Source organism: Vespula vulgaris, chromosome 1 (genome assembly GCF_905475345.1).
Source record: "Vespula vulgaris chromosome 1, iyVesVulg1.1, whole genome shotgun sequence".
In the NCBI taxonomy this organism is placed as follows: domain Eukaryota; kingdom Metazoa; phylum Arthropoda; class Insecta; order Hymenoptera; family Vespidae; genus Vespula; species Vespula vulgaris.
In genome coordinates this window covers 10,867,157-10,887,994 of record NC_066586.1, presented here as the reverse complement: position 1 = coordinate 10,887,994, position 20,838 = coordinate 10,867,157, and the positions used below count along the sequence as shown (strand labels likewise).

Sequence of the window (20,838 nt, the reverse complement as noted above, 5' to 3'; positions counted from 1 at the left end):
GAAATTTCAAAGTTCATTTATTAATTTATTGTCAATTATCTTACATTATGAATTCATTATTTAATTTATTTTGTAATGAAGCTTAAAGAACCAATCTGAAAATATATTTAAAAGTTATATTTATATACCATATGTACATAAAATTAACATTTTTTTTCTTTTATAGTCGGATAAAAATAATTATTTATAAAAATCGGTAGTTCCCCCAATCAACGATCGAACATTTGTATAGTAATGTTAGAATAATAAATAGACTACAAGTGAAATATATAGTATATGCATACTCTCTCCGTATGTGTGTTGCGCGCGCATGTACGTACGTGCGTGCGCGCGTTTGTGTGTGTGATACACGTATATTGTTTTTCATACAATAATCTAGTACTCATGGAAGCACTAAATTATAGCAATAAGTTATTATAACCGAATTTTTATTAAAAAATAATGTTCACATAATTTATTATTACGAACAATCAAGAAAAAAGTACTGCATATATGGATAACAATAAATTCTAACTTGATAGTCTACATTCACAATAAAAAATTTTTATATATATTACGTTTATACTATATTATGTAAATGTATAAATATAACTTAATTCACCTTTAAATCCAATTGCATATACCTTTGTGGAACATAGATATACAGAGATTAATAAAATACTAAGAATGAAAAACCATTTTTTATAAATTTTTATATACATACTATTGTCATGAATTATATTTTTTAAATTTGGATTTATTTATATAATGGATAAGTATACTTCTATTGAATTTTGAAAAGATTAATTTTCAATATTTAGAACTATTTATATTGCACTTAACATTTTTTTTAATCTTATTATATCTATAACTTGATCAAATATCATGAAAAATCTATTTATATAAACAAATTCTCCATTACTATTACATCCTTTAGAATATGTCGTATATATAGACTTAAATGACAATAATCTCTGTATATGTTTAACGTATCCTAATTATAAACATGGTATTCAGATTAATAATAATATAAACATTAAAAAATCACAGTCTCCGTTGACGATACCGTTGTGTAAGAGAGATAAGAATTTGTGCTACAAACGGCCATACTATAAGTAGAGTAAACATTCGTGGCGAACATTCTGGAAAAGGCCACCATTTTGGGTAAAATCGATTGTTATTTTGCTCCTATAACATATAATTTATATATAAATCAACTCAGGATCTCAATTAATATACATTTATTATGACATTTTTATATTTAACATACTCTTAAAGGCGATAGTGCTTGAAGCGCTTGACCTTCTAAACTGCGAACTCGTGCAGTTATTCGATCAAGATCTCGTTGTAAATTTTGCATTGTTGATGCTATTTGACTAAAAAATTCAGCATTTATTTTATCATCTTTCCTTGTTCTTTGCCGACCTCTTTCTTGTTTCGTATCTACATTTATTTCAGTAAGCTCATTTGTTTTAGCACGACCATTAATTAACTCTAATGAATTTTCCTTTGTAGTGCTTTGCTGCTTATTTGCATTATCATCTGAAGTATTAAATGTAATACTTGTTTTCTGAATGCTTACAGAAGATTTAATGGCATCTTTTTGTGTTCGATCTGGAGCAGACTATAAAAAATATACATAATAATTTGTTATTAATATTTTTTATTTTTGTAAGAATAAGGAATGTCTAATACTTACTTCAACTGTATCAATAAATTCTTCTTCTTCACCATCTGTATCAGGTGGTAAAGGACTAGCACTGTGACTGCTAGCTGGACTTGTTTCCAAACTACTTGTTATATGTCTTGATGTATTGCAAACTCTATGTGGCGATGTTTCTCTAGATGCTAAATAAGTTTAAGAAAACATATGTCATAAAAAGAAATATTAAAATAACTTAAAAAGGTTGATATTATATTAAAGTAAAAATAAAAACGAACCTAAAGGAGAACCAGACAATGGCGAACTTGGTTGTGTGCGCATACGGTCTAAAACTGGTCCAACGAGCAATTCTAAATCTTCAACAGGTACACTCTCATAAAATGAATCCAAACTACCCAAAAAAGTTGCTACATTGTCTGTATATGACATTGTTTCAACTATCTATATCATAAGAATAAAAAAATGTTCATATATTTTTGTAGAAGCATGTAATGTATTTAAAACTTCCACATACTTTTTTTAATTCTTCTACATAATTGTTCATAGCTTCTGTACGACTCATATTGCCTAAACGTTGCCAAGCATCCCATTTTGCTTTTTTTATTACCTCCCAAAAACCTGGTTTTGGTTGCTGGCATGGTCCTTCTGTAGCTTGTTTGTAATAAGAATAAAAACGTAGCATGATTTCATTGCTAGGTTGGTAAGCTCCTGAAATCATGATTTTTATGTGTATATAATTATATGTAATGAAATTGATTTACAAATGCTTATATTAATAATAATAACTATAATTTAAAAATATACCAAATCATTTCTTATATTAAGATATTTTTTATATGTTACTATCAAATGTAGAGGTATGAAAAACAGTTTTTATCTTTTGACCTTTGGTCAATATATAGTGTTTACTGATAATAAGGTATTCACTCTACACGAAGTAGCAATAATGTGTCGAATCATAGACGTATACCATCTTCTGACAGAGAGAACAAGGTATAATTTTTTTGTTCTTTTATTTTGTATCAAATTATATACAAAATATTTACGAAACATAATTTGCATACTATTGTAATAAATGTTAAATAGATCAATAATAATAATGATAAGTTTCTAAATGAAATGACTTTAATAATGGTTATTAAAGATCTCTATAACAATTTATATTATTATCATTTAATATAATGAACTTTAATCTTACTTAAGTTACATAACAGAGAGATCTCTTGCATTTTACTTTTTCAAAAATATGAATTGAGATTAAGAATAGAATGAAATAGACTTATACTAATAAATTAATAAATAAAACACATATTTTTTCTTTTTTTTCTGATATGTGCATATAATATATCATACTTTCTCTTTTGTTATTATAATTATTTATTGTTTAACAAAAAAAAAATGTTTAATTAAATCATACTTCAATTGTATTTGTACTCAACTAACAGGAAAGTTATGGTTCATGCAGTTATGGTTCAATATTATGGTTCAGTAAAGACTGATTCATGCACCCCACATTGTTAGAAAGTGAAGTGAGAACATTCACTCATCTTTGTAGTATACATATATAGAATGTATTCTCACTTCCCATTGATATCTCTCTCACTCATAATAATGATCCATAGTTGATGCTTATAAACTTTATAGAAGAAAGTGTATATCATTTTAGAATTCATAATCTTATAAGCTTTATAATTTCATTTTTACTATTCTAAAAGAATTGTAAAACTATGATGTAGAAAATAAGTATATACGAATTTTTTGTATAATTGCTAAATGTATGAAATCGTATTTGATGAATATCTGCTTAGTGATTACTTTTTATCTTGTATATATCTTATATGATGATAATATTTCAATATTTATATATATTGAAATTATCGATAGCCAACAAAATTCAATGGATAAATTGATTTTTAGGTTTCAATATAGTTATTAGTAAAGAAATATGGATAGTGCCTAGTGGATATATATGCAGATTTATTCACATTTAAATATACACGTATTATAACAGTCGACTTTCTTATCCATAGATAGAGTCAATGTTCAAGGACTTATTTGAAGCTGTTATATTATCAATGTATGCAACAAAGATGCATAATAAATGTTGCATTTATGGATACGGAAATAATAAAAAACTTCATTAGAAAATATTCTTCCATCGTACTCACTGATAATTATCTTTAAATAAGATTTTATTTAGTCATAACGTAAATAGAGGAATTTATAAGATTATTTCATAAAAAAAGTTTTCATTAGTATTTTTTTACTTCTGACGACTGACGTCAATAGACAAGAACCGTATGTATTATGAAAAGAGTGCCATTTAAGTTATTAGCATCATAGTTATTAGTTTCGTAAATTTTTTATTGTAGGTTGTAACAAATATGAACAACGAAATTAAAAATGTGACGCAGCAGACTTTACAAAAAGTTACTTTTCGCATTGTTTATACTATGCGATCAAGGACAATGTGCTTCGTTCGATTTGCCGTATGCGTAGTAGACAGTCGTCAATTTCGAGTTGATAGATAGACCTACGTATGCTACGATCGCTGAATAAATTACCGTTTTTTGGCAAGCTCCTAATTACGTTCACAGCCGCGTTAAACTTCTCTTCCGTCGTCATGTTAAAAACTTCGTTGTTAGAGCTCCAAAAATTGTACTTCGCTTGTTATGTCCCAACGTTTCTGTTGTCAATTTTCCTTCTTGATTGGAGAAATAATGACACGCACAAGATTGAGGATTCAAAGAATGAAAATTCACAGCATAACTTACAAATTAACGTACGGAAGAGAGTAACTGCTGAAAACTGTGCAAGACCCCGCCGTCTACGAGTGACAGATTACCGATCAGTGATTGGCGATCGTCCGGTGATCGTACAAGTCTCCAGCCTTGACGCATGCGTAAATCAGCACTTTCTGTCGGACTATGTGACGATGCGGTTTTTTAATCGGCGTCGCGCGGCCCCGACCGTCGTGGAAATTACTACGAATGTTTTCACCGTTGATCGTACAAATAGCTGAACGACTTAAAATATTTCATCTAATCTTTTTTTTTTAGAATTTATACTATTTTATGATAAATTTTTTAATGATATATTTTATAATAATGATTTATATAATGATAGTATTTTTGATAGTTATATTTAATAAAATGCTATATGTTAATATTCGATAAAACCCATTATATTATTTATCTTTATTTATTAATGCGTTTTAATTTGTTCCGAATACATTTATACAACATGCTATTTTTGCACGACGAAACAAATTCTTAATAAGTGCAAATTTACTGATATTTTTACAGTAACAAATTTTCTTTCTCGTTCTAAGGATCGATTATTGATACACTATCGTTAAAGATTTTGTTGTAAATTATAAGATTTATTGATAGAATAAAACGATACAGTTACATAGAAATACAAAATTTTTATATTTGATACGATAAATTAAGTATTGTTATATTAACTACTTCATAGTTAGCAAACACAAAATTTAGCTTATATTAATTAATTAATACTAAGCCACTTTAATTTTACTTGTTATTTATAAAAAATACAATTTTATATTTATAACTGAATCTGTAACTATGTAATTTTTGCTTACTCAATTTCACATTGATAAATCTCACATAGTTACATAAAATTTAACATAAATGTAATGATCAATGCACTATATTAACAAAATATATGAATGATTTTGACAATAAACACAATGAAAAAATATTTAACAAAACATACGTCTTTAATTTTTATGCATCTAATTGTAAATTGGAAAATGAAAGTAGACATTTGTATTTTATATAAACAAGAATTATACTTTCAATCATAACAATGCAATATTTTATTGCACTGGTGTTTGCTTAAAAATTAATAAGGCACTTTTATTATTAATTTTAATTATTTAAGCATAATTAACTTTCAAAATAATTCTTTTAAAATAGATAACAGATCTATGAGTTAATATTTAAAAATATCTATGTTAAATTCAATGATTCAATTTATAAAGAAAAATTAGCAAACATCATTTAACTTACTGTAATATAAAATCAAATTGTAAAAAATAACAATACGAAGTATTTTTATCAGAGTTAACTGATTGTACAATGTGCAGGAGTTAGCTTGTTTGTTTTCATTGAATGAGCAGTCTCTGTAGAAGTTGTACCTGTTGAAGTTAAAGATTCTCTACGTTTAATTACTGGAGGCATGCTTCCTGTAGTATCTAAAAATTCATCCTCATCCGAATCAATCTCTTTATCTTTAACATTTCCAAATTGTTTTCTTGGTATTATTTCACGTATATACCGTTCGATCATATTTTGATTGTAGCCATTGGCATTACCATTGTTTGTTGAAAATGGTGAAATTTCAGTTGTTTTCTTTAGTCCGTTATTATTTTGTTCAATGTACATTCTTTGAAGTTCTGCTAAAGCCTCGTCCATAAAACGCACATTTTGCTGTTTACGATCGATTATATTATCAAGAAATTCTATGGATTTAGTATCTTTTACTATCTCATTAGCCTTATCTTTTGATATTTCTTTATTTAATATAGTAGTAGTAAAACCCATAGGAAAGACAGATTTTTGTGATGCTGGTTCAGTATGTAATGAAGACTTGTATATATTCGGCTCTTCACTTACTGTTTCAGTAGAATATATTTTGTTATGATCATATGGAAATCCTCTACGAACATCTTGCTTTTCTTCCTTCATTTCTGAAGATAACTGAACATTTGCTTTCGGAGCAGTATAAGCATTCTTTCTTTCTTGTTCCATGAATTGTTCACTCTGAGCAGGAAGATTCCTCCATCTTGCACTGTTCATTACAAGTTGAGCTAATTGTTGAATTGTCTGTTTGGGTACTACTTTATGAGGCTCTTCTGAATTTGTAGTATGTGTTACTAATTTAGCTGGGGTAGATGTATCACATGGTATGTAGCATGGATGAACATTTGATTGATTCAATTGCCGTAAATATTCGTAATGTTCACCTTGGCCAGCAAGTAAATTATCATCTATTATTTTTTTAAAGTTGCTTTTATTTGAATTTGCAGAGTTAAAACGACTTATAAATGGTTCTGACTTTTGTCGTTCTGCTTCTAAGAAAGCAGTTGTGAGTATCATTGCTGCTGTAGGCTCTCTTTGTGTAAATAATTTTCTCCGTGCATTTAAACTTTGTCCTATACTTTGCTGAAGTCTTGCATTCTCAACTTTCTCTTCAATTTGTCTTTCTATTTCTAAAAATTTAGTCGTTTCAACTATCAATGTCTCTACATCAAATTTCATATTTCCAACTTCCTTAGCAATACGTCTCTCTGCCGAAGATTGTGTTCGTGTTTCTGCATTAAAGACAGGTTGTAGTCCCAATCTTTGTTGAGCTTTAACAAATGGAGATTGCGATACAGGTCCCAATTTCGACCAAATCGTGCCCGGTTTTTTTGATGGACTGGTAATTGGTGAAACGATACCAGGTCTTGTCAATATAGGATTCTTATTGATTAACTCTATATTAGAGTTTGGTATTGTACAAGGTACACGACATGGTTTTGGAGGAACTAAATCCAATTTTGGAGGAACCACTCCTGGTTTTGGTGGTGGGTCTAAAGACATTATAGCTGGTTCTTCAGAAGATGGTTGATTTTGTTGTTCTTCGTCTGCATTCTTATTAAGAACTTTAGCATGAACAACATTTAATAAATGATCTAAACGACTTTCTAATCTACTTTGTCGATCTCTATCTATGTCTAAAAATTTAGATACCATATCATTTTGTGCTGCAAGTATCTGAAATAAAATTATAAAGTAAATATATATGAAATTATGCACATAAATATAATTAAATTAATAATAAAAATATTAATATAAAACCTTATTAACAACATCATTTTGAGAATTAATTGCACTAAATACAAGTTGCTCCAGCTTTTGTGCCTTCTTTTTTCTCAGTGGAATGTTTGGTATATTCTCTGTATTTACAGCTGTATCTTTTAATTTATTATCATTTTCCAATTGATTAAGAGAGTCTATTGAGTGATCCAATAAAAGACTATCATCATTACAAGTTGCATTATTTGTTACTACTGAAACTTCAGGATTTGCTTGAGTAAAATTATCTATTTGTAATGAACGATTATATGTCTCATTCAAATTATGTAATTTTGTTTCGTTTTCTGTTTGACAAAAAGCTACATTTAAATTTGGCGTTACATCTAATGAATAATTGGGAGATTCATATTGTTTTGCATCTACTGTAGCAGATGTTGGAACAGTATCTTGATAACGTCTGGAGGTACTTGATGCTACATTTTGTCCATAAATAATTTTTTGTGGTTCTTGTGGCATTGCTCTATTATTTGCCATTGTAGTTTGATGTAACTGGTTATGTTGCCTTAAAATATTAGGATTCATAATAGGTAAAGTAGCGGTTTGTGTTGTGTCATTAATAAAATATGGCATTCTTTCTTGGTTTATATTATTTTGAAAACCTAAACCAGGAATAAACATATTTTGTTGCTGCATTTGATTCCATATATGGTTTTGTAGGAAATTCTGATTTTGTTGCATATTTTCTTGTATTATTTGATTTTGTACATTCTGTACACTATTTTGATATGGGATATCTCCAGATGGATAACTAGAAAATATGTTTTGTCTACATTCTTCACGGATTGGCTCTTCTATAGGAGCAGAAATACATTGATCCTTCGTTTTTCTTTCTTGCATACAAGTATTAACAGCAACATCTCTTGTAGGAGAAAGGACACCATAGGGACGAGCTATGATAGTTTCATTTGATTCTGGAGAATCAGGGTATTCATATTCACCTGATATTATAATTATAACTTAGATAATTCTGAAATATTTTTATACATCAAATTAAAATAAAAATTATTCTTACGGCCAATTGTCCATGTTGGAGAGAGAGCTTCTGTGCGAAGAAAAGATTGTACTGGTTCTTGAAACTTATGCCGCATTTGTAGGTTTTTAGATGATTTTACATCCTTCGAAAGAGATTTTATATTTGTTGCAATATCTAAAAAAGTATATATATACATATATATATATAGACAAAATTTCATTACTATAACAAAATTAAAATTGATTATCATTGATACTAACCCACTGTATCAATTCCATTATCAATATTATTCTCTAAACGTTTGCTTTTGGAAACTTTGTCAATCAACTCATAATATTGTTCTACATCAGCACGAGTACCTGCTTTTTTTGCTTCACGATAACATATTAATACTTGTTTCATTCTTGAACGACATTGATTTGCTGATACATTATATCCTTTTTTTTTCATGTATCTGGCTACACTTTCCCATATAAGTTTTGTTTTTGTAGCATATTCAAATTGTTTTTGTACCTGGTTGTCCGACCATATAGAAACCAGCAAAGATGTGCTTTCAGGCGTCCACTTATACTTCGGTACATTCTCGGTATTATCCATTTTTTATAAATTTATAAAAGAATTTATAGGATCATCAATGCAATAAACATAACGAATAAAAAATAATACACCCTACCACAATATAAATCAACAGGTTGTTGATAAAAAAAAAACGAGATGGACGTTTCGAGAACGATGAATCGACTCGCACAGTCTACGATAGACTAACTGACTGTCTCGAAGCAAGAATGTTCAAAATTTAAAAGAATCGTTGTACAATTCTCTGATTGGAGAGATATAAGTGTTTTAACTGGTCCATGAATTATGCGCATTCGTGCTGCGCATTTCTTATGAAATTAAACAAGGTATTGAATACACCATGCTATATGCTTTACAGTAGCATAATCCACTTATTTTTGCAACAACAAAGTCTCTAACGGTTCTAATAATCAAAAATAAAATATTTGTGGTTTTTTTCGAATCATGATAATCAATCCAAACACGAGTACCCACGATTGGAATTTTTTCTTCATTCTTTTGTTTTTAAATTAGGTTAATATCTATTTCATGTGTATTTATACAATAGAATTCGAAATTATCTTTGATTATTTTATTAAAATTTAATCCAATAAATTGTTAATTATATACGCAATATACGTTTATATCGAAAATATTTAACGTTTCATTATAATCAATGACATGGATGATTTTAGCTTTTACTTAAAATTTACGAAATCCATGATTTTTAACCTGCCAAATCTTAAAGGTAAATTCGTTTCACTTGATTATTGTCTTAAATTCTGTTAAAAATTCTATGTATATATAGATCGTGCAATGGCTGCTTTATGGTTAAATAAATTGACTGAAATAAATGAAAGTACTCCGAAGGACAATCTTCATGTTGAATATTTGAAATTATTGTTATTCGCATTACAAAAAAACAATCTTACAGGTATTTTTGCAGAATATCCACCTGAAAATTCACTTCCGCAACATCCAGGGATGAACACGGTTTGTTAATAATGAAATTATGTTAAAAAGTTTTTCATTGAGCAGCAATAAATTTGTTTGTTTTATTAAATTTTTAAAAAAGTATGCAATATGTAATAGAAATGTGGTTTCTAATGTATCAAAATGCTATATATTTGTATTGGTCATGAAATTTTAATCTAAAAAAAAGAAATAAGACAATATATCTGTTGTATATAATGTATTCTGTCAGGCAATGGATATGATAAAATTAGTAATTCCAACGAAAAAATTGTCTTCCTTTCCTTCAATTTATACTGTAATAGGAGATGGCATGTCTGAATTAGCTGCAATTCAGGAAATACCGAATTTTGGATTGCACGGTTACTATGCTATATCTAGTGAAGCTTTACCATTGTATGTATATTTCTATTAAATTTCTATAGAACTACTATACTACTTTAGAATTCTTATCTGTTAAATAGATTTGCTTAAAAAATTCATAGGTGGACACAGAATAAAGCTGGACAATTAAAAAGCAATGAGAATATAAAAAAAATATCTCGATTTAAAGATTCTCTTGATTATAAAATGCTTAAAGAATTTAATTTACAACAAACTGCATCACGAAATGATGACCCAATGAAACGACCTATAATCTTTAATGAAATGGATACAGAAGAAGAGTACTCTTTACAATGATTATACATATTGAATAAAAATAACTACTTATCCGATTAATTGTAAACTGTATTTTTTAGAAGCGAAAGAAAGGAAATTTCAACAAATGAAACAAGGCCATGTTGGGGAACAAATCGTTATTTTGAAAAACTTTTAGATCAATCTCGTTAGTAAATTTATTAATGTATAGAATTATTTCTTTACTGCCAATGAATTTAAACTCATACCTTATTAATTCCTTTTTAGCTCATATTGCTACAGATCTTGAACTAACAACAGCAGATACATTATTGCATATACTTAAAGACAAAAAATTAGATAAGAAAGAAATACAAGATGATTCTTGTAATTTATCTATGAAAAAAAGACAATTCGAAAAGATGTCCAATTTGACACCTTCTACGTAAGACATATCATTAAAATTTATATTAATTTTATTGTAAAATTCATGATTTTTCTTTTCTTATTATAATTACTTGTTTAGATTATTCTTTTAATTATTATAATTACTTGTTTAGATGTGAATCAGGATGTGATGGAATACAATATCAAAGTGATAGTGGTAAGACAAATTAAACAAAATTAAAAATAAAAAGTTATTATTATTGTATCTATAAATTGTCTTAATAATTTCTATCCATATTATAGAAGAACAATTGCAATACTTAAAACCAAATTTTGGAAACGATGGCAAAAATTATTGCAGAGGAAATAATATTCCAAGTAAAAGTTTCAATAATATAGATATAAAAGTAAAATATATTTTAAATAAACTATTTTTAAGATACAAATTTATTTAGGACATAAATATAGAAATAAATGGAAAAATGCCAGGGCCCATGAATCTTCCATTTCTTCAAAGAGCTGTTTCTTAAATCCAAATTATTGTTCCCGATTGTAACATGGACTTTTATTTGATCAGATTTATAACAGATCTTTATGAGACTTTTTTATGTTATAATCAATTGATCAATTATACAAAATATAGAAACAAAGAAAATAAAAATTGTAAATTCAATTAAATTTTACATTCTTTTAGTTATTTCTCTTTGAAATTGAAGTTATTTTGAATTGTACAAAGATAACTTTTGTATGTTAAATGATACTTAATCCTTTTCTATCTCTGCTAACATTCTTTTGAAATGTTTCTAAAGATTCATTTTCTGCAAGTATTTGCTTATCTCTTTGAATGACTTCTGATCAGGATGTTGGCAATTTGGATAATAATCTTTATAGTATTTAGCAGCCATAGATATATTACCTATATATGTACTTAACATAAGGATCATGTCAGTATACTCTTTTATATCTTGCAATATTTCTGTTTTATTTATACACTTTGTACTGTTTTTGTACTATTTATTATACTTTGTACTATTGAACAACTTTTTTTTACAATTGCTGCAATGTTTGAATACGAATTACCCTCTTTAAATAAATTTATAACAATGTTTCTTTCTTCTAATGTCGTTTCACTGCCTTTCAGACTCATATTTTAGATTACTGATAATAACTTTAGATTATTAATCTTAAAATATTGTTATATTGGTTAATTTCAAGTAACTATTTTAAAACTGTGTTACGTAATCTACACACACACACACACACACACACACACACACACACACACACACACACACACACACACACACACACACACACACACACACACACACACACAAAACACTTTAATTGTCAATAATGTACGAGTACTTTTGTTTTGATAAGAATTTAGCCACTAGTGAATTTATAATTATTACTGTTGTTAACTTTTGTTTTTTTTTTCATAATTGTTATTACTAATGTTAAAATACAATATACGATCATATATATATCAATGTGATTGAGTATGTAACTATATCAACATTATGACAAAGACTGAATCGTAAATCACAGATTTATCCACAAAAAAAAAATCCTCGTTCGAAAAAATAGTATTCTACATTTTTTTTATTTTTCATTTAGATTATTAACTTGGTAATTATTATACCCCTGAAAAAGGAGTATAATAATTATCAAGTTAATAATAATTACTAAGCGTATTTTAAAATGTTTTTAGTCTGTAAATTCCCTGTTTTCTTATTGGTTCGTAGTTTCCCAATTTTAATAAATAGCCAATCAAGTTGGAGAAGAGTTATTGGTTAGTATATGTCATTGGGTTATTTTTCGATAGGTTTCGAATCGGAGATTACACAAAGGTTGATAATACAGTCTGGCGGGAACTATTTCTATATTATACTTATATACAATCAACGTTTATTGTTTTATGTAAAATAATATAAAACATTTTGGAACAAATTTATATTTTTACATGTTTAATGTATTATTCAATATTATAGTGAAAGAAGAAATATAGCCAGTCATTAAAAATTAATTCAATGTTAGGATTGTATGATAAAGAAAAAGTTTATGTGGTTATCGTTTTGTGTCTTATAATTTGAATGATTTTATTATCGTTGTTACTTTCTCTAATTATAAGATGGCAAACGAGGAAAGGATTAGAAAAAAGAGAAGAAGCGTGGAATTTGAAAATAGTAAGAGAAAAAAATCGAAGACTTATGACGACACTTATACGCGGGAAGTAAGTATTTTGAAGGTATAGCATAGAATGAAAAAATGTAATAAATAATAATTATTATTAAAAGAAACATTATAGAATTTAAAATCTAAAAAGAATTTATTTACTGATATATATATATATATATAAGAAATTTATTTACTAATTATTTATATACATATTCCATAATATACATATTCCAAATGACAAACTTATATCTTTTTATTTCTTTTTTATAGTATACTGTTGGTAAAATAACAAAAATTTCTATGCAAAACTTCATGTGTCATGATGCTATGCAAGTAACATTAAATCAAAATGTTAATTTTATTGTGGGAAGAAATGGAAGTGGTAAAAGTGCTATATTAACTGCTTTAACGGTAGGACTTGGAGCTAGAGCCAATGTTACTAATAGAGGTGTATCTGTTAAAGGTAAGTATATAATAAAGTATTATAAATATTAAAATTAAAGTATATATATTATAATTCTGATCTATTTAATAGATTTTATCAAGAAAGGTAAAAGCGTGGCAATTATAGAAATAACATTGATTAATAAAGGTTGTATGGCCTATAAACCTGATATATATGGTGATTTGATCACAATTATTCGATCTATAGGCAAACGTTCTGGATATAAAATAAAAAATTGGCAAGGTATGTACATCTGTTTTTTATATTTAATATAATATAATAATTATTTTTTTGTTATATTTGTTTTATAGGTGAAGTTGTTTCAACAAAGCGAGATGAATTAGAGAGTATATTGTATGCGATGAATATACAAATAGATAATCCAATTTCAATATTAAATCAAGATGTGTCCAAAACATTTTTAGTGTCATCTAAGAGTGAAGAAAAATACGAACTATTTATGAAAGCTACACGCTTGGATGTCATTGGGAATAATTATAGAGAAGCAATAATTTCTAGTGAAGAAGCAAGTAAAAAGTTGGAACAGGCTAATGAGGTATGCATATATTTTTTAATGATATTATTAATGATTTAATTCCTAATAAAGTTAAAAACAAAATTAAGAAATTTTATAGGTATTACATAAGACAAAACAAGAGCTTGATGATCTTAAAGAAAGAATAAAATTGTTAGATGAAATTGATGGATTAAGAAATAAATTGAACAATTTACATATGGAGTTGCAGTGGGCTATTGTAAGTTAATATTATCTATTAATATTTTTTTAATCTATTTATATATTTGAAAACTTTCAATATTAATAGTAATACAGATAATAAAGTATTGCTTAAAATACGTACTTGAAAATTTAGGCTATATCAGAAGAGGAAAAACTTCAACATTATGAACAAAATCTGCAGAAATGTAAACAGAAACTACAAGAACTTAAAGAAACTACTGGATCTATGGAATCCAAAGGTGCAGAAATTACTGAAAAAATTACGTAAGTATGAGATATAATATATTATAAAAAAATCATTTATTTGATAATTTTTATTATATATTATTTTCATTTTGTAGGCAATTACAGAATGAAATATATCAAGCAGAACAAGAGATTTCAGATAGTTCCAATAAATTTAAAGATACAAAAAATAAATATATGGTTGAAAAAGAGACATATTCTGCTAAAATAAAAGAATTGCGTATTGTACAAATAAAAACAAAACATTTGGTGGACGATATTAATTTACTTCGTAAAGAAATTCAGCGGTTAGAATGGTAATCTGATTTTAATATAACTAATATAAAGTAAAATAATACTCACAGACGTTAAATATAAATATATAATAAATATATTATATATAATAATATATACAATATAAATAATATAAAAAAAACTTGTGTGTGTTTGAAATAGTAAGATTATATAGGAAAAATTATATTTATAAATATAGCGGAGATGATAATCAGGATGAACGAAACAAGATGAAACAATGCCGTGAAGAATTGCAACACAAACTTGATGAAGTTGAAGCTATGTTACGTACGAAGAAAGTAGATTCGATGCATTTAGAAACAAACAGAGTGAGACGTTCTCAAGAAATACAATCAAAAAAAATCGAAATAGATAGTAATGAAGTTCGGATTCGTATGTATGAATACTGTGAATAGATTGAATACACTCTTACTTTCATATTATATAATATCGTATAATATATTTTTTCTTATCGCTAAAAAAAGGTAAACTCAAGCGAGAATTACAGGTTTTAAAGCAGCAATCTGATAATGCATTAATTGTGTTCGGGCCAAATATACCGCGGCTTCTTAAACGTATTGAAGAAGAGTATAAAAGAGGACGATTTAAACAGAAACCTCGTGGTCCTCTAGGTATATTAGAATTATTTATTTAATTACTATTCATTTTTTATATAAAATATTTAAATTATATTTTATACTGAATGTTTTTATATACTCGATAATTATACAGGTGCATATGTAAAGATGAAGGATCCAAAATGGATTCCAGCTGTGGAAAATTTTTTGGGTGCCACTTGTTTTAGTACGTTTTGTGCAGATAATGGTGAAGATGCCAAAGTTCTTACTAAAATCATGGAAGAAGTTTTTCTTAATGAAAGAGCACCTCAAATCGTCTATAGCAAATTTTTCAGTAAAGTAAGTAAATTTGGTAAATGTGATAAAACATAAATAAAAAGTAATATAGATTATAACAATATATAATTATTTTCAGATCCATGACGTTAGTCAACATTGTACTCGTTCGTCTAATTATTTCAACATGTTAGAGGCAATGGATATATCGGATCCTGTTGTAGCAAATTGTTTAATAGATCAATGGGAGATCGAGTGTGTATTACTCATTCCAACGAGTCAGGAAGCGTACGAAATTATGTCCGATGCAAAGAAAGTTCCACGTTATTGTAAAAGAGCCATAACTCAACAAGGTGATTTGTTTTATCCAGATCCAAATTATCGAACTTATGGAGCAAGACGGGGAATAAGGGCTAAGTATCTTCAAATATCCACTACGGAAGCTATTCAGTGAGTATATATTTTTCCTATACATACTACATATTTTTCATAATATCCTATTTTTTAATAGCAACTAAAAATATTTCATAAGTTGTATTTTCTGATAGCCGATTAGAAGAAGAACTCGCTATTGTTGAAGAAGAAAGAAATGCTGGTATGGAATTATATAAAAATCTATGTGGAGAAACAGAACGAACACAACGAGAGTTAGCAGATGTTAATGCTAAAATAGCGAAATTACATACTGCACGAGACAAATATAAAATAGCAATTAATGATTTTACAGATAAGATAAAAGCGAGTGAAGCTATATCTGTAACTGTATTTGTAAGCATTATTTAAATAACGTAGTTAATCACTTAACATATAAATTAAGTTAATATTAAACTTCATTAATTTCCTAATTATAGCATACTGAATTAATAGAATTAGAGAAAAAATTACAAAATGATAAATCAGAAGAAGAACGTTTAAGTATAGAAGTAGAACAATTGGAGAAGAGTATTAATAATTTAGAGAATGAAATCAAACAGTATAGAGAATTGAGATATGGTTTAGACTTGAAAATCAATCCTTTAAATGTAAATTACTATATTATATATTCTTTATTCAATATTTGTCTAAATAGTTATCTATCTTGTTTCATTTTTGAAATGTGATTTGATAGGAGGAAATTCATCGCCTTAAAGATGAAAAAGAAATACTTTATTTGAAAGATCAGCAAACAAGCCATGCTTTAGAAAAAACCAAGGAAGCTGTGCAAAGTGCTGTTGCAGAATTTGAAAGTCAGCAAGAAATAACAAATGAAGCGATAGAAAATGCGAGCAGATGTTGTCGAAGGATGAATACAAAAAGGTTGAAACTAGGTTTTATTTGTTATTATTATTATTATTATTATTATTTTTTGGACAATTAATTACATGAGTTTCATACATATATTTATAAATTTACATTTTATTTCTAAATAATGTTGTTTTACAGAACAGTAAATGAAATTAAGAACTTGCATAAAAGTTTGAAATTGAAAATTCATGAAGTAGAACAATCATTTGGTTCTAAAAAAGAATTGTCTAAGAAGTTGAAAAGTATGAAGGAAAAATACAGTAACGTAATTGAATTCTCTTCTGTTATTGAAGAGAATAATAGAGTAAGTTATCTGCATATATAATTAAATTTTAGTTTGACAATATATGTCGGTGAATAATACCCTTTTTTTTAATTATACTTATAGAATCAATTGCGACGTCTCAAAAGCCGGAAAAAAATGTATGAAGATATGAAAGAAGCTATTGGCGTTAATGTAAAAAATTCTTTTTCTACTATATTAGCACTTAGAAAATATAAGGTATCAAGATATATATAATATTTGATCTTACAAATTTCATTTTGTCCGCTTAACTATGATCTAATGAAATCACTATTTTTTTAGGGTAGTATAAACATCGATCATGTACATAAATTACTTACATTACAAGTAAGTCCTCAAAATGATAATCAAAATTCAACTACTGATACTAGATCATTATCCGGTGGAGAAAGATCTTATTCTACAGTTGCTTTCATGTTAGCTCTTTGGGACTGCACCAATTTGCCATTTTATTTTTTGGATGAATTTGATGTATTTATGGTACGTTGATTATTTTCTATATCAAGTTTTTCATCATTATAATATTTGCTTTTACAATATTTTGCCAGGATAAGGTAAATCGACGAGTGATAATGGATATTTTATTAGATTACACAAAATCACATCCTCAATGTCAATTCACTTTCCTTACTCCTTTGGATACGTCAAATATCTTGGCAGAAGATTTTGTGACGATACATCAGTAAGTGTAGTCTACATTATTTTTATAATATAATGAAAAAGCAAAATGGATAAGTAAATTTTTTAAGTGAATTATATTTCTATTCCTTTTTCAGATTAGCTCCACCAGAAAGAGCGTAACGGATAGTTTCTATTTTTTAATGAATTTTCTGTAATTATATTTTTTTGTAAAAATATAAAAAAAAATAACAAAAAAACTACAATGTCAGAAAATGTAAAGTTATTATTTAATCACCTTATTTCTGTTTAGGAAGATATGATATAGATATTACTACGCTCTACACTTCAAAAAATGAAATCATATGAAGACATAAAGTCCCGCGAAATATATCGGGGAGGAAGATATATTAACCGTAAGTGGATCAAGGTTCGGGCCATTGCGCGAATTTGGTCCGGTAGGAGTTCCCAAGTAACGCAATATCTTACATTACGCGCATTACGTGCGACGCTCCATGTGTGTTCGCTGGGTGGAGGTGTGAGGCGTGGTTGCATTGTGCAATGATTGGTACTTAGCTTTGTCGGAGAAAGTATTCAAAGAACGGTGCCCGTGAAACGGTGCCGGCCGAACTCGTTACCCAAATTTCAACCTTCATTTCCTCTTCATGAGATCACGTAAAGAGATGTTAATTAAAGTCGTAAAACTTGATAGACATCAGTGTTTTCTTTTTTTTTTTTTTACAAAAAGAGAATGCTAAATATAAAAAATATGAGGATAAAGTAAAAAGGCAATGCAAGGATCTAAAGAGAAAGGCAGTCTTTTTATATAGTTGCTAAAAAAAACAAATTTATTGATCAAACATTGTTCCTAACAAGAGACGAGTGGAGAGATTGGTTCAGTGATAGTAGGCCGGGGCTGCTTGTGCGTACGCGACGGGGGTTGCGAGTTTGGCTACGGGTGCGGCGTAAGTGAGAGGAGCGGCGAACTTGGCAACAGGTGCGGCGTAAGCGAGAGGAGCGGCGTGGGCGACGGGGGCTGCGGCGAGTTTGGCTACTGGTGCGGCGTAAGCGAGGGGAGCGGCATGAGCAACGGGAGCTGCGACGTGTGCGGCGTAGGCCAGAGGAGCGGCGTGGGCGACTGGGGTTGCGACGTGAGCTACTGGAGCAGCTGCTACGGCCTTGACGGCGACGGTGGCGGGTTCTTTGCGTACAACGGCGTTGAATCCGTTCACGGGGTCAGCGGTATAGTCAACCGTGCGTCTGGAACCATCAGCTTCGAGAAGAGAGTAGCTACCCTGAACGACATCGCCATCGCGAGTCTCCTGTTGGCTCTTAGCATCACCGGTCAGGCTGTCGTGCACGTCGTAAGCGTAGCTGTATTGGGGATGCGGATCGTAGTCGGCATCGACGGCTTTAGCTACTACAGCTTTAGCTACTGGAGCCACTGCAGCTACTGGAGCCACCGCAGCTACTGGAGCCGCAGCATAAGCCACAGGGGAAGCTGGGATCAAACCGGCATTAGCGGCGGCCACGAGGGTGGCGAAGGCTACGAACTGTAATGGAAAAATAGATTCATTAGTTAAAAGAAGATATTTTGAATATTCAATTGATTTCGTTCAACTCAATGATTCTCTCTTTTTTATATGCGTATGCTTAGTGCGTTTCCCGAATTCGTGTGTGCCAAACGAATCGAAATGCAAATCGATATGTCGCTTTCGAATAGATTGCATTCGCGACGATATTCGAAGGATTACGATGTTGCGAACGATCTCTTTACTTTCTTTCACGAAGACCACGATTTACACGACGTAACGAGCGAAGAGAGAAAGAAAGTGACTATATTCACAGCTCTTCGATACGCATAAAAGCGTTCTTTCGTTATACCTTGAAGGCCATTGTTCTTCGAGTGGATTGGTAGATCTGTCGATCTGCTAGTTTGTGATGCGAATGATGCTATGGATGGATGGTTTTCGGCTTTTATACTCGACGGAGCAGGGCTCACGGGGCTGCTGACGTAACCGGGTGACGGTTCTTTCGACGGTCAACCGATTCGCGGCCACAGAGCGATGCGAAATTGAGCAAGAAAACGGACCACGCCCAACGCACGACCAGCCGGCGATTGTTGGATCATCGGCACCATCGATGGAGGAACCATCGTTTCGGACTGGGCCACGTCCTTGCTACGAGTTACTTAATTGTACCGTAGACTTCTCTGCCAAGTTTTACCTTTCTTTCCGACCTTGTCATTCGATCCGTTTATCAAGGTATCTATTTACCAGTCTATCCTCTGTCTTTCCACTTTGATCCTATCTTCGAACCATCTGTCGTTCCTTTCTACCCTCGTAACGTTTTCCATATTCCACTTTCTCCTTTAAGTTGTTTATCGGAGAAACTTTGATAAAATGTTCATTCTCTTTGCAACTGCACTCATTGAAGTCTCCAGACATATACATTAAACGCAATACGTAACTACAATCTATTCTATTAGATGAGTTAAAAACGATGATACTTTGATCATTTAATATTTCTTCGAGAGATCGAAGGTGAGATATTAGGATTACTGAAGTACATCCGGTATATAGTTCGTCGTCGGTTAGTGGCCCACAAACTTCCTTCTTCGACCTTGAGTATTCCCATACTTGGTGAAATCAAAGCCGACTGCTTTTTTTTTTAATTAATGTGAAACAGAGAAAAAGCATAAGGTTATAATATACAAAGGACTCGATCGAAATGGATTCGGATCCATATATGGATATATTGTCATACCCGTTACATATCGTCCTTTACGAATTTTTTTGAAATTTGATCAAATTCTTGATTGCTCGTTGTGATACTTGTAAGAAAAAAGAAACTCATGCATGC

General features: G+C 29.4%; 5 protein-coding genes and 1 long non-coding RNA gene across 16 annotated transcripts; 2 read left to right on the top strand and 4 right to left on the bottom strand.

The window, feature by feature from the left end:
• Nucleotides 1-12: 12 nt before the first annotated feature.
• Nucleotides 13-4,535, bottom strand: LOC127067196 (acyl-CoA-binding domain-containing protein 5). Of its 2 annotated transcripts, none has more exons than XM_051001845.1 (6): nt 4,207-4,535; nt 2,157-2,350; nt 1,921-2,083; nt 1,679-1,827; nt 1,250-1,603; nt 13-1,167 (listed from the first exon to the last, which is right to left on the bottom strand). In XM_051001845.1, the coding sequence occupies exons 1-6, from the start codon at nt 4,265-4,267 to the stop codon at nt 1,024-1,026; spliced, it is 1,065 nt and encodes a 354-aa protein (XP_050857802.1). In that variant the 5' UTR covers nt 4,268-4,535; the 3' UTR covers nt 13-1,023. The 2 variants fall into 2 exon arrangements, with proteins under 2 accessions (XP_050857802.1, XP_050857812.1); XM_051001855.1 differs by having other exon boundaries at nt 4,417-4,522.
• Nucleotides 4,536-5,042: 507 nt separating this feature from the next.
• Nucleotides 5,043-9,309, bottom strand: LOC127067166 (uncharacterized). Its single transcript, XM_051001786.1, has 4 exons — nt 8,761-9,309; nt 8,540-8,674; nt 7,510-8,465; nt 5,043-7,425 (listed from the first exon to the last, which is right to left on the bottom strand). The coding sequence occupies exons 1-4, from the start codon at nt 9,095-9,097 to the stop codon at nt 5,731-5,733; spliced, it is 3,123 nt and encodes a 1,040-aa protein (XP_050857743.1). The 5' UTR covers nt 9,098-9,309; the 3' UTR covers nt 5,043-5,730.
• Nucleotides 9,272-11,691, top strand: LOC127067204 (uncharacterized). Of its 7 annotated transcripts, none has more exons than XM_051001878.1 (10): nt 9,440-9,589; nt 9,751-9,803; nt 9,864-10,048; nt 10,260-10,423; nt 10,513-10,692; nt 10,768-10,853; nt 10,934-11,090; nt 11,206-11,249; nt 11,336-11,410; nt 11,488-11,691. In XM_051001878.1, exons 2-10 carry the CDS (start codon nt 9,776-9,778, stop codon nt 11,586-11,588), a joined length of 1,020 nt encoding a protein of 339 aa, XP_050857835.1. In that variant the 5' UTR covers nt 9,440-9,589; nt 9,751-9,775; the 3' UTR covers nt 11,589-11,691. The 7 variants fall into 7 exon arrangements, with proteins under 7 accessions (XP_050857880.1, XP_050857871.1, XP_050857825.1 ...); XM_051001906.1 differs by having other exon boundaries at nt 9,442-9,589; nt 9,990-10,048; XM_051001923.1 differs by lacking the exons at nt 9,440-9,589; nt 9,751-9,803 and adding an exon at nt 9,272-9,402 and having other exon boundaries at nt 9,990-10,048.
• On the bottom strand, nt 11,429-12,546 carry LOC127067288 (uncharacterized). The gene is made up of 2 exons (XR_007782585.1): nt 12,344-12,546; nt 11,429-12,275 (listed from the first exon to the last, which is right to left on the bottom strand). It is a non-coding gene; the product is annotated as an uncharacterized LOC127067288 (long non-coding RNA).
• Nucleotides 12,517-18,932, top strand: LOC127067146 (structural maintenance of chromosomes protein 6). Of its 4 annotated transcripts, none has more exons than XM_051001765.1 (20): nt 12,517-12,534; nt 13,167-13,268; nt 13,484-13,676; nt 13,749-13,901; nt 13,970-14,214; nt 14,294-14,413; nt 14,531-14,661; nt 14,739-14,939; nt 15,116-15,309; nt 15,402-15,548; nt 15,649-15,833; nt 15,910-16,220; nt 16,319-16,538; nt 16,622-16,792; nt 16,879-17,066; nt 17,193-17,358; nt 17,443-17,556; nt 17,641-17,838; nt 17,907-18,040; nt 18,135-18,257. In XM_051001765.1, the coding sequence occupies exons 2-20, from the start codon at nt 13,167-13,169 to the stop codon at nt 18,157-18,159; spliced, it is 3,198 nt and encodes a 1,065-aa protein (XP_050857722.1). In that variant the 5' UTR covers nt 12,517-12,534; the 3' UTR covers nt 18,160-18,257. The 4 variants fall into 4 exon arrangements, with proteins under 4 accessions (XP_050857722.1, XP_050857730.1, XP_050857714.1 ...); XM_051001757.1 differs by lacking the exon at nt 12,517-12,534 and adding an exon at nt 18,290-18,932 and having other exon boundaries at nt 12,881-13,268; nt 18,135-18,190; XM_051001747.1 differs by lacking the exon at nt 12,517-12,534 and having other exon boundaries at nt 12,881-13,268.
• On the bottom strand, nt 18,796-19,970 carry LOC127067251 (cuticle protein 21-like). The gene is made up of 2 exons (XM_051001990.1): nt 19,861-19,970; nt 18,796-19,529 (listed from the first exon to the last, which is right to left on the bottom strand). The coding sequence occupies exons 1-2, from the start codon at nt 19,870-19,872 to the stop codon at nt 18,873-18,875; spliced, it is 669 nt and encodes a 222-aa protein (XP_050857947.1). The 5' UTR covers nt 19,873-19,970; the 3' UTR covers nt 18,796-18,872.
• Nucleotides 19,971-20,838: the final 868 nt, after the last annotated feature.

Coding starts and splice junctions, on each gene's coding strand:
- LOC127067146 (XM_051001757.1), top strand. CDS start 13,167: ATGGCAAACGAGGAAAGGATTAGAAAAAAGAGAAGAAGCGTGGAATTT. Junction 14,215..14,293: donor AGTTGGAACAGGCTAATGAG/GTATGCATATAT, acceptor GAAATTTTATAG/GTATTACATAAGACAAAACA. Junction 17,557..17,640: donor TAGCACTTAGAAAATATAAG/GTATCAAGATAT, acceptor CTATTTTTTTAG/GGTAGTATAAACATCGATCA.
- LOC127067196 (XM_051001845.1), bottom strand. CDS start 4,267: ATGACGACGGAAGAGAAGTTTAACGCGGCTGTGAACGTAATTAGGAGC. Junction 2,351..4,206: donor TAGGAGCTTGCCAAAAAACG/GTAATTTATTCA, acceptor TCATGATTTCAG/GAGCTTACCAACCTAGCAAT. Junction 1,604..1,678: donor AATTTATTGATACAGTTGAA/GTAAGTATTAGA, acceptor TATTTTTTATAG/TCTGCTCCAGATCGAACACA.
- LOC127067166 (XM_051001786.1), bottom strand. CDS start 9,097: ATGGATAATACCGAGAATGTACCGAAGTATAAGTGGACGCCTGAAAGC. Junction 8,466..8,539: donor TCCAACATGGACAATTGGCC/GTAAGAATAATT, acceptor TTATAATATCAG/GTGAATATGAATACCCTGAT. Junction 7,426..7,509: donor AAAATGATGTTGTTAATAAG/GTTTTATATTAA, acceptor ATTTTATTTCAG/ATACTTGCAGCACAAAATGA.
- LOC127067204 (XM_051001868.1), top strand. CDS start 9,737: ATGGATGATTTTAGCTTTTACTTAAAATTTACGAAATCCATGATTTTT. Junction 10,854..10,933: donor AAAACTTTTAGATCAATCTC/GTTAGTAAATTT, acceptor ATTCCTTTTTAG/CTCATATTGCTACAGATCTT. Junction 11,250..11,335: donor ACAATATCAAAGTGATAGTG/GTAAGACAAATT, acceptor TCCATATTATAG/AAGAACAATTGCAATACTTA.